Raw genomic sequence first — 12632 nt, 5'->3', positions numbered from 1 at the left:
ACAGTTTTACACACGTCGTTTGGTAGAGATCGTTGTTGTTAAAAATGTGCTCGTTGTATCGCCTATCCTCATGTATTTAATGTTTAATTCTTAGGGCCGGGTTGAGTTTCAAATGTAGGCATAAAAATGGAGTTACGTATCCATGGTTATATGCATTTCTAAGTTTTTTGCAGAGATTGATTTGGGAAATTTTGCCAAAGGATTCACTAAATTTAACCGACAGTCTCTCAAGCTAGTACAAGACATTTTTTTAAAAAAAAACTAAAATTGATACATTAGCAACGGTTCTATGTTGAAAGAATTGGGATTAGGAATTACATTTCTGGGCTTTTGGCATCTACGGCCATGTTATCATATCACACATCAGGGATGGCGTTCCTAGACGATCACACTATTCGAGAAAAGGGAAGCAAGGAAGTGGCCTGTGACCTGCATGTAAGGTACCATACCGGTATTTGCCTTGTGTGAATCAGGTTAACCCAGGAAAGCCTCATCCAAGATGGCTAGCCTGAAAAAGTTTTTACACTTTTTCCACCGAAGAATCGAATCCGGGACTACTGGCACCAAGGACGACAGCGTTAGCGATTGCAATACGCCCGGCCATTCTATGTCTAAAGTACTATGTGCATAAACGTGTAAACATCTCTATTATTTCATGTTTTCAAACAGCATGAATTTTCAGGTTTACGAAAAGGTAGTTTTTCTCCTTTCTCGAAAACTGCGCATGAGATTTTGTTGAGCTAAATAAGATATATTAACTAGCATATATTACCCGCTTCGTTGGGTTGAAATGAAAATTCAAGTGCACAACTCCGTATCTCATGTGTTTAGTACCCGTGTAATATGCTGTTTTCGTTTTTAATGACATCGACTTAAACGGCATCGGAAAGATCATTGATCATCTCGGCGACCCCGAAAACCACGGATTCGATACTAATATAGGTCATTCTCGATCATTTTATCATCTCCCCCTCTCCAGTTGCGGGGCTGAATTTGGATTTAAACGGGTTCGGGAGTGTCACCGGTCATCCCAGCGACCTCGGAAACTATGGATTCGACACTAATATGGGTTATTTTTGATCAATTTTATGTATTTCCCTTCCCCCCTTCCTCAAGATGCGGGGCTGACTTTGGATTTAAACGGGATCGAAAGTATCACTGTTCATCTAAGAGACCCAGAAAACTATACATTCGACACTGATAGTGGCCTTTTTCGGTCATTATATATATATATATATATATATATATATATATATATATATATATATATATATATATATATATATATATATATATATAAAATTCTCCCCCTCCTCCAAGTGGCGAAGGGGCCGCGGTGGCTCAGTGGTAGAGCGTTCACCTCTGGCGTTTGGGGTCCCGGGTTCGATCCGAGCCCCAGCCAAGTGAACTTTGTGGTGGACAAACACCGTGTGCGTGGGTTTTCTCGGGGTTCTTCCGTTTCCTCCCATTTTCTTCATTCCACCATTCCATTCATTTATCATCACCGTCTCCTTTAGCCTAACCGGCATAACCGTGGGACGTAAAACTCAAATATTTCATTTCATTTTTTTTCCAAGTGGCGAGGCTTATTTTGAATTTAAACCGGATTGGAAATGTCTCTGTTCATCTGAATGATCCTGAAGACTATGGATTAGACACTAATATTGGTCATTTTCAATCATTATTATATATAGCTCCCCCTCCTCCGTGGTGCGGCACACGGTATCAGAAATGTCACTGTTAATCTCAGCTATTCCTAAAACTATGGACTCGACACTAATATTAGTGATTTTCGATTATTTTTAAATGTTTGTCCCTTCCCCTACATCGTACCCTCCCCCTCCCCAACTATCAGGGCTGAAATTGGATTGAAACAGCATCAGAAGTGTCACTGTTTCTCTCATCGACCCCGGAAACTACGGATTCAACACTAATATAGGTCATTTTTGATCATTTTTAAATTTCTCTACCTCCTCCGCTACGTTGCATCGTCAAAGTGAATAGCCTAAAGTAATCCCTGCTCCTAAACTCATGTATGAGTTGATTGGTGTAGGCTATAGCTTGTGTTTTGGCTACTTTTTTCGTTTAACGCTAATGACGTGTAGAGTTTGTCCTCTCCTTCATATCACTTATTTATTTATTTATGCTTCAAAGTCAGGGAGACGCTGATGATGATGAGTAAAATGGTTGGGCGAGAAAAATGGGAGAACCCCCCAAAAAATTACGCGTATGGTGTTTACTATGGTAGATTCATTTTATTATTAAACTAATTGAAATGTAGAATACAACGGATCCTATCCCAGTTGTAATGTTCGTCTATCATTATATAAGTACATTCACAATTAAGTTATAGTAAGACAGCATAAAATGTCTATACTATTTGTTTTTATTGCACTTGTGTTGTCAGTTGCTCTCACTCTGCACCCCTGGAAACTTAAATTTGTTTGTCTTCAGGAAAATAATCTTTAATGGTCTGTTCGGTTCGGTTACCTTAAAGGTCGAAAGTAAATCTTTTGAGTCAATTTTCCTAGTAAGTATTTTACATAGGAACAGTTCCAAGTTCTGAAATAATCAAATTGCTCGAAATTTGAAAACATAATTTGTCTGAAAAGCAATAGGATTTAATCTAAAATATCTTTTATTTTAATTATACTATTTAATAAAATACTTCAATATACAACAGACTTCAAACCTTGAAATATGAAAGTAAGTTATCAAGGTTTTATATGTAAAGGTACCGTCCAATCATTCATTTAGTTGGTTGAGGAAAACTACTCAGTTTCGTAGTGAGTTCTATAACCGTACATATACGCTCGATATTTTGTCAGAACTATTGATTTTTTCTTGCCTCTGTAGTTCGTAGATTTTTAAAATCATATTTTGAAACAATATACATAGTCATTGTCATGATGCACTTTCTTTTAATTTCAAATAACTGTAGTGAAAAGAAAACCCTTATCTAAGGCAAAAAATACGAATGTTTGGTATCATACGTTAGTCTATTGCTTGTGTGTGAATTAACGTCTTAAGACGCTCGTGCAGTAGTTGCATAAGGTTGAAAATGTTTAAAATGAGTCCCAGGCGAACCTTCATTGCTTGTCTTAGAAGAGAAGCGACCTAGCCAATTACGTCCGCAGTGATATCGGGAAGTCAGAACGTTACATGAAAATTTCGTTTCTCGGGCTTCCACGGCTGCTAAAGGGATGGTATATGATGACTCCGCTCGATGCAGGAACAGTGTTGCCAGATCGGGCTACAAGTAGCGGGTTGGGCGATTTTAAGGTGTCCTCGCTACTAGAATTTCAGATTCGGTGACACACTACTTTTAGGTTATCACGCTACTTTATTTCAATTGAAATTACAAATTATTACTTTTATGTTCCTCGTATTTTTAGTATTCTATTCACAATAAATAATAGTTTTACTAAAACCAGCATGTTGTTTCAGTACTTTTTAATCTCCAGATCTGACAACCTAAACTTTTATTGAGTTTGAGCTGTTGCAATATGACTGATCGTGTTGTTGTCTGTTAATGCCTAGGTCTAACAGTTGTACGGAACTATGTAAACGTGAACATCGTGTGAATATAAGTATTATCCATATTGACATAATGCAGTTACAGTAAAAACTTCCAAAACTTACGGCTCCCAGATAAAGAATTTAGCAAATAAATTAGAGAAGTGAGGAATAACTGGGGAAGAAAAAAAAATACAGAAGATTTCAGAGCCCACAAAACTGACTTAAGCAATCATATCGCCTTGGAAATCAGAAAAGTCGCCCATTTTATACTTCTCCGTCTACCCAGTTTATTGTACAGTACAGTTCTACTGTTTCTGACGTAGTATTGTTTACCCCAACACACAGTCCGTAACAGCGGTCGCCTTCTGACCGTTGCAAACCCAGACATCTGACGTATTTACAACTCCAGGTGTTTCCATTAAATCGATGAGAATATGATTAGTAAAAGTGTGTAAATGCAAAATAATTCATTTTTATATTTGGGCTGTAAATGGTTCATATCCGCTACTTTTTGGAGAACCTCGCTACTTTTTAATCTTCAGATCTGGCAACATCGTCAGAGACTGAAATAGAGCGAGAGGCTATAAAAGAGAATGTGTGTACCATGTTCACATCATCATCGAGGGTGCATTCGCTTCTAAATGGACACTTTGAGAGAAAAAGTGTACAGATTCTCTTAATATAATCTTTTGACAGTAAGCTGAACGGATTGATAATTTTGAGTGCATGTTTCAGCATTATACAGAAAATTGCGTTCATTTTATGGTAAAGAAAACAGTATATTGGGATTAATTATACAATATGATTTGCGTTTAACGGGAAAATATATAAAGATAAGATACCGGTTGAACAAAATAATATTGGTGGGCGGTATTCAGAGAGCTCAAGCTTTAGTCACACGATTAGTTAGTATCGTATTAGTTCTGTACTAAAGAAAGTGTACTTTTTGGTTATGCAGAGTTGTTCTGAAGCGTGATTAGAGCCATACTAAAGAATTCGACTAACATGTTTCCTGCAGTAGTCAGACATTTAGTAATGCACTAATCACACCTCAAAACGACTGCATAAGGCGGTTAGAGTTCAGCTAATAAGTTGATTTGGGTATGATTAACTAATATAACAGCAATACATCAGGTGAGGACAAATTCGTTAGGACAAATAAATGCTGAGATATTCAAAACAACGTAAACGCCTAAAATCGAAAGAAACGCAAAATGGCGCCAGCCTTTGCGTCGCCATGGGATGATGTGAAAAATAATTGTGGTTTTGAAGTACCCTGATATAAACATTCATGAAAAATTATTATTATTATTATTATTGAAAAGGTCGAGCTCCAATTTTTTTTTCTCGATCACTTTGCATGGAGTGACCCTATGAATAATAGATAACATAATCGCACTGCTGTTGCTGTTTGTGAGTGAAAATTGTAACGGAAATAATGTGTCGGTGCAATGAAATTTATACCACACGTTTGTTACATTACTATACAGAAATGTTGATTATTTTAAAACTGGACAACACCTCTGTTCTTGATAAATCAGTATGTGTGAACTACGCACATAATGCAAATAGATGTATTCTAGGTCGTGGCATCAAACCAAACATTTGCTGGATTTATTCCGAACTATAGCCTGCAGCAGTCCTTCCAAGCAAGTCCACAAGACACCGTCTGTTCGAAAGCCGTAACAAACAAGTTGCCGATCAACGTTATCCTGCATATGGTAGGTCAGGGGAACAGCGCTGCCGGTCGTTCGTCAAAGAAGATTTGCATATTCCAAGTCGCAATGTAGCGGGTACTGTAGTGCTGAAACATAACGTCCAATGTGGGCTCAAAAGCTGACTTGACGTAAGCACGTTGAACTTTCCTGTTGTACCGAACTTGCCGTCAATGTATAGCAGTCCAGATCGTGTATTGTACCCAATAGCGGCTCACACAATTACACGTGCTGTTCGGCCGCTATGACGTTTGACAATACACGCTGTCAGATTGCACTAAGGGGGATTGCGTCTATTGCGTATACGGCCATCATTGTAGGAGAGGTTGAAGTGGCGCTGTTTCCAAAATATGGCCGTCTGCCACTCAGCAAACCAACAACGGTGTTCACACGCGCATTGTAATCTGATGTCTTTTGTCCGTGGAAGCCGATTAAAGCAACGCGTGCCGCCAATCCAACATTCAGTAAGTAGACGCTGTTAAACCATCCAGCCTTGAATTAACTCTGTGGACAACGCTATATGGTCCGTCACGGCCATGCAGAAAAATATATGTAATCTAGTATTGAGTCACATTGCACTGACCACTACGTCATGGCGGCAAGATCTCTATCTATACCGATTACGCGATACGAGAAGGCGCCTTCCCGTAAGTAGACTGCCGTTCCGTTTGAACGCACTTCTCTTTATTGCGTTTTTTGACTTCAGATAGGAACAATGACTATCCTAAACGATGCTTGTTTATTTTTTTTTCAGAGTCTATTACCTCAAATGCTGTATAAACTACCCTTACGCGGTATACACACCGAACAAACGATGTTACTGGCTTCATAGATACGTCATCTCTCTGCAATTGCAGTCGTTCGCACGTCATGCCTTGCCATGCAAATCCTGAGAGTTTTGAAGCATCCCAAAAGATGAAACAATTAGCTAGAAAGAACTAAGACATTTAACAAGTAGTTAGAACGAAAGTAATTCATTCTCGATGCTACAGTTTCACAAACAGCAATGTGTATGTATATACAGTACTGTATATGGAAATTCTGAATTCACCCATCGTAAGTTCTTTGTTAAATATGCCTGTTTTCCTCTCTCAGCATGTAAGATTACATTTTTTGAGAACATAATTAGTAATTTGTAAGTAATCGTTGAATTATTTTCTTATTTCTGTTTTCAGGAGAGTGCTACAGGAAAAGGGCTCTGACATGCCACAATATACGTGAGTATTAATTGGAATTATGTTAATTAAATATTCAGGTAATATAATAATACTCGTGGACTATCTTAAACGTGAGGATTTCTCTAGAAAATAAAGCATATATCATCTTAGAATTCATTTTACAACGTTTGGGACATGTGTTTACGTTCTAAAATAAGGCAGAAATTCTATGTGGACACCGATTGATTTATTGAAGTGTCCTTTTGTTCTGGATTCTCGTTGTATACACCATTTTCTTCATGCGAGTCTACATGAAATTGTATATCGAAGATGGTTCACGCTGGACATGGTTCCAATCAACGGATTAATTAATAGGTTTAACATCTGTTCTCAGAAAAATCAATATGAAGTGTAACATGCTGTTTAGACTGGGGTCCTAACCACTTGTTTATTTAAGAAATCCATCGTTTACAAATATAAAATGTTCCACTAATTCCTATTCTTAGCTGTTCAAAATAGACTTACCAATATGACTGCGTGAAATAGCATGGATGCGTTGGGAACGGAATCTTACTATCCTCTTAATCAAATCTGTGAGATGCCATCTGGTTTACAGAAAATGCGATTCGAATATGCGTCGTATCTTCCAACACTCATGACTATCATGAAGTAGAAATCGTCAGTAATATTCTGAAGGTAATGGAGATCTTTACGAACACCTCTTTGGAGTGAAAGCTATTCTTTTGACTAGTTCAAGACCTCTTTGGTGCTTGCTTAATACTTTTCTCACAAGGAGACTTACGGAAGTGTCACTCACAGATTTGAAAGAAACTTTGCACACTTGCAGAATATCGAAAAATAATCAACACGTATTTTTTTATTTCAGCAATGGTGCGAGTTTAAGGGTAGAAACCACCCTTTGAACGTTAGGGGTGGTATCGAAGCATATACAGAAAACAATCATTTAATCTAGAAGAAAACATGATTCCAGGGTGTTTTAGAACAGCTGATTTAGAATCTGACGTCAAATTTACAAAATACAAAATGGCAGATCCAATATGGCGATTACAATTAAAAAAAAGTCTTCTAGTTTGAAATGCTCTGAAGTTAGCAAAGAACAATCATAGTTGGCAGCAGACTACTGCGAGAAGGTTGCAGACCGATTTGAAACCCTTTTCTGTACTTAGTTCATTAAAATGAGTCTCCGAAGCTCTCATTATTCGGGGTGCTTATGTATAGTGAGTCCCCTCGCCTCTCACTATGTCAGATCTTCATACATTCTCAATTGTTATAATCATGAATTTATTGAGAAAACGTTTTGCAGTAATGATATTCCATTTAAAAAAAATGCGTGTGATGCATAAACATTGTAAATCGCAAAATGCTGCACAATCTTTGAAACAAAATGTTATGTGATTTTCAAATACACGTGGTTTTTCTTTTTCAAATAACCGCTTTTGTACCACGCATACCTAATAAGATTTGCAAATCTGGGAGAAGAATATTGGTTATCAATCAGTGCTTGGATCTTAGTTATATTATTACGGAGATGTAAATTAATGTTGTAGAAAAAGTCAGTGTCAGAAAATTGTCTCAAGAAGTTTCTCCTATCGTCTGGAAGAAACAACACGTCGAGAGGCTGAATCCTGCTAGTTATTCCTGCAGGAATGGTTTCAATTTTGAGGCAATCTTTTGTTCTTAAAATAGATTCAAAAGTTGATTACTTGTGACCACTCTACGAATCTAATAACAAAATCGACTTTGCATTAGACTCTGGAATAAGGACCCAGAATAATAAGAGGAGAGGGGACTCACTTTAAATACGATCCTGACTAGTGAGAGGGGAGGGGAGTCACTTTCAATAAGCACCCCGAATAGTGAAGGTAAAAAGACACACTTTAATCAAGCATCTTGTTAAAATAACTACAGAAAGGGGTTCCAAATCGGTCTGCAACCACCTCGCAGTAATCCCTGCCAATTGATTGTTCTTGGTTAAATATACAGCATTTCAAACTAGAAGACTTTGTGAAATTGTAATCGCCATATTGGATCCGCCATTCTGAATTTTGACGTCAGATTCTGAATCAGCTGTCCTAACCCCCCTGTCTATGCTTCGATACCATCCCCAACGTTCAGAGAGTGGTCTCTACTAGTGCTGTCGAACTTTTGTGACATTTGCGGTTTTCGGTTTTTGAGAAAATCGGTTTTCTGAAAACCGAAAACCGCAAATGCAGTTTTGAAAACCGAAACAGCAAATGCGGTTTCCAAAACCGACATTTCGGTTTTATGAAATTTAATTTTTTCAAAAGCCGGTTTTCGGTTTTTTCAAAAACCGATTTCGACAGCACTAGTCTCTACCCTTAAACCCGCACCATTGCCGAAAAAAAGAAAACACGTGTCGATTAATTTCCGATGTTCTGCAAGTGCGCAAAGTTTCATTTAAATCGGTGAGTGACACTTCCGCAAGTCTCCTTGTCAGTATCACATATACAAATAGATATCAAAATAATAGAAACACACATGTCCATGATAAGGTTATGAATTAGTAACTGAACATTTGCGCACTGCGACTGTTTTGTTTAAAACTTAGGTTGGGTGATAGTAATACTCGGGGTGTTGTTGTTCGAATTTGTCTGTCTAATAGAGCCGATATTTGTGGTAAAAGCTTGTCGACTTTTTCGAATTTTAAATAGGGCAAATTGTGGATTCGTTGTGAACTGGAACAAGAGTATCCAAGACAATATTTCAAGATAAAAACCTTAGGCGAATACTCGGGTCTGACAGGAATGGAGAATAGTGGAAACTTTATAACGAGGAACCGCATAATTTATACCGTTCGCCTAAGATAATTAGGGCCATTCCGCCTTATGCAGAGGCGTTTTGACGTCAGATTAGCATTATACTAAAAGACTGACTACTGCAAGGAACATATGTTAATCAAACTCGTTAGTATGACACTAATAATGCGTAATTTTGACTCTGCAGAAGGCCCATTAAATCCAGGAGGCTGTGGTGGGTAGGTCATGTAGTCAGAATGAAAAAAAAAAAAAAAAAAAAAAAGTAGTAAAGCTCGGCAGTGACAGACTTGGTTCGAAAACAAAACGTGTTCCACAGCTTTGCACTCCGGTAGTTTCAGAATACGGTTCACATCGACTTTCTGGGCCTTATACAGTGTCGTTTTGACGTATGATTAGCGTCATACTAAAAGCCTGACTACTGCAGGAAGCATATGTTAGTCGAACTCTTTAGTATGGCACTAATCACTCGTCAGAACGACTCTGCATAAGTCCCACTATAACTTTCCCCTTATTTTAAATACAGGGTCTACAGGAAACATTCGAATTCATACTCTCACCGTACAACCCAGATGGGAAACTGATTTATGGAACTAATGCGATGAAAAAATATACTTTTTTTTCGTCTAGTAGATTTAGATGTGTGCACCTTTGGTGGCCCAGCATGTCTGGTGGGATAGATGCCATTGTGTTCATTATTCATTGTTTAAATTGAACTAAATTCAGTGTCATATTTTGAGGACAACCGAGGTTACCTTAAAAAAAAAAAAAAAAAAGGTTTGCTTCAACGGAATGCAAAATTTGAATTTTACGTTGCGATTGTCGCTTTTGCAGTTACGCAATTGTTTATGCATTATTTACGTTGTGTTGTGATCCGCAAATTCTGCCAAGTTTCTTTACTGAATGGGGCCCGCAGAGAGTATTCTCAATTGGAGAACGTGTCGGTTTTAATTTTCTGTGATGAGCGTCGTGAGTGATATCTAGCGGAAAAATGAAACACTACGACGAAAATTGCCAGGGCCTTAAGACTTTGACTGACATATGCTTCTTGCAGTAGTATGAAGCTAGTCATACGTCAAAACGACTCTGCATAAAGCCCTCAACGTTTATTTCTGTTACAAAGTAAACTGATTATACAACGTTTGTTTATAAGCCTAAAAATCAGCACAACAATGTACTTAAGGCAAGGGCGTAATAGGAATTGTCTGCTAGCGGGGTGACAGACCTTTTCGTCGCTCGGTGAGTGGCCCTCTTATAGATGTTATTTTCATTTTTTTGTCAAAAAGTTGGGTGCAATGCTCCCCATAGCTCGCGCGTGCGGTCAAATAGCAAAATTACTACAAGTATTTCTTGATGTGCTTGCAAACTGGTTAATGAAAAACTGCTTTTACTTTGTTTCAGCACGGAAAATGCTCTTGATTTGATTCAGCATGGTATAACGGGAGTTCGGTAACGGTATGGGTCGACGCAATGCAAAATTTGCTATTTAGGTTGTGATAATCGGCATAGCAATTATAATGACTTTTTACATTCCTGCGTTGCATTGCTGTACGCAAAATTTTACGAAGCCTGATACGGAGTGACAACCAACGTCAGCAACAAAGGTGGCTTTATAGGGAAGTGCCATTGTAAATATATACATATTGATGCAGTCCACAAGTTATCTGCGCAGAGATATGATGCCATTTCATTTACGCTGGGACACAGTAATAATTGGAAAACTAAGAACAACCAAAACATGCCAATCACTATTTGTTTCTTTTTACTCATATTTTGTATATTATTACTACTAGTACTAGTAATAATAATACATAAGATCAATGGTAGCCTATGCTGTGAAACTAGTATACACCGCTAATTTAAATATTGAATTTTCTGAGAATACGCCAGATCTTTTACGTGTCCCCAAAAGAAAAGTAAATCCACAGTCATCAGGTCAGGGCTATGAGCAGACCAAGAAATTTATCCTTCTCTGTCGATCCATCTTCCAGGAAACTGTCAATAGCTGCACGGACTGAAATGGGACAATGATCCTTTGCTTCATTATTAGTGATCCACGTACTTCTTTAGTGTTATCTCCTTGGGAAAACGCAGTGTTTGAACATGCCGCAGGACTGTTTACATTTTGTTCATTATATATATATAAAAAAAACTTTTTCTCAGGGTTCAGTCGTTTCCTCCCACTTTCTTCATTCCATCCTTTCGTTCATTTCTCATTACCGCCCTCTCCTTTAGCTTCGGCGGCATAAAAGCCTAGGTGGAACGCAAAACTTAAAAGATTTCGTTTTATTTATTTCATTAAATCAAAGCTCTATAACATAGCCTAGTCACTGATCGACAGGATTTGGCATCGCATTGCCAGGCCTACATTGTCCGCGTCATTCTGTACCAGTCTTCGCCAACTTGTGTGCATCGCAACATAAAAAGAATACAAAAAGCCATCATAATAGCTATCTCATTTATCAGAATCTAAAACGCAAATTTTGCATTGCGTTGATGCAAACCCGCGTCGCCAAAAGTTTTTGTTAAAGTAGAGGTGAAACCTAATGATAACAACCACATTTGTCCAGGGAACAAATTTCATTTTTTATTTTTTTTTTTACAATCTGCAAAAAGGAAAAAAAAAACGCACGCAAGACAAATGACAAGGGCTTAGAGTCCAATAATAATTTTATAAAGACCCTGTATATACTGGGATATCGGTATCATCGACATGAAAAAATCAAAGTCGGCGCAAAATAATTTATTCAGGTTGGATATGATTTTTTTTTTTTTTTTACCCTTTTTACTGGCAGATTTTGTTTTGGGGGGGGGGACGAAAATGCGAGTGGGCTGCACTGGGGCATTATTTTGATATATATTGGCAATAGCAATTTTCTTTTTCTGAGCTCCGGAGGGCTTTGGCCCTCCGAGTGTATACCTGGGATAAACATTGATCGTTGGCTCCATAGTTCACTGTCGCTTGAGGCCTCGCAAGTTGACGGGATGGCCCTTCATTTTACGCTTAGTGGGTAAAGATAGAAAACCACTTTAAAAATTAAACGTTTTCTACTTACTAAATATTACACACACAGTGTATTATTCTTGGATTCCTGAAATATTTAACTGATAATCCTCAAGGGAGCATACAGTTCGCGAAAACGTATATATATAATATTGCTGCAGTCCAGTCAAAGAAACAAGCTCAGACCATCCCACTTTTAAGTGGTAATAGTGGATCGGTTAATCTTCAGATTCCAGTTACAAGTAATCACAGCCTTTATAACTCATTTGATCACAAAAATTTACAAAATAGCATTCCAACTGTTGTAAGTCCGATGATTCGAAAAGTCTTACTTCTACATCTTACGCACTACCATTACTCTGAAACTAGAAATTTGCGTCCCAAATCACATAAAACGTGTATCATATATGTTTATTTTTTTTATTTGAATAATCAAGATTTT

The 12632-nt window shown here is 37.7% G+C and overlaps 1 protein-coding gene across 9 annotated transcripts in view; it reads left to right on the top strand.

The window, feature by feature from the left end:
- p120ctn (adherens junction protein p120) overlaps window positions 1-12632 on the top strand; it is a 360526-nt gene that overhangs the window by 207552 nt on the left and 140342 nt on the right. For 8 of the 9 annotated variants that reach the window (XM_081761309.1, XM_081761302.1, XM_081761308.1 and 5 more), the window contains exon 4: window positions 6410-6451. The exons of the other annotated variant lie outside the window; for it this stretch is intronic. In XM_081761309.1, coding sequence (XP_081617435.1) covers window positions 6410-6451 — 42 coding nt within the window. The remainder of the gene's footprint in view (window positions 1-6409; window positions 6452-12632) is intronic. 9 annotated transcript variants of the gene reach the window in all.

Source organism: Thermobia domestica, chromosome 6, assembly GCF_964235325.1.
Source record: "Thermobia domestica chromosome 6, izTheDome1.hap1.1, whole genome shotgun sequence".
Lineage (NCBI taxonomy): Eukaryota > Metazoa > Arthropoda > Insecta > Zygentoma > Lepismatidae > Thermobia > Thermobia domestica.
Note: the sequence above shows the minus strand (reverse complement) of the source record. Positions and strands in the feature narration are given on the sequence as shown.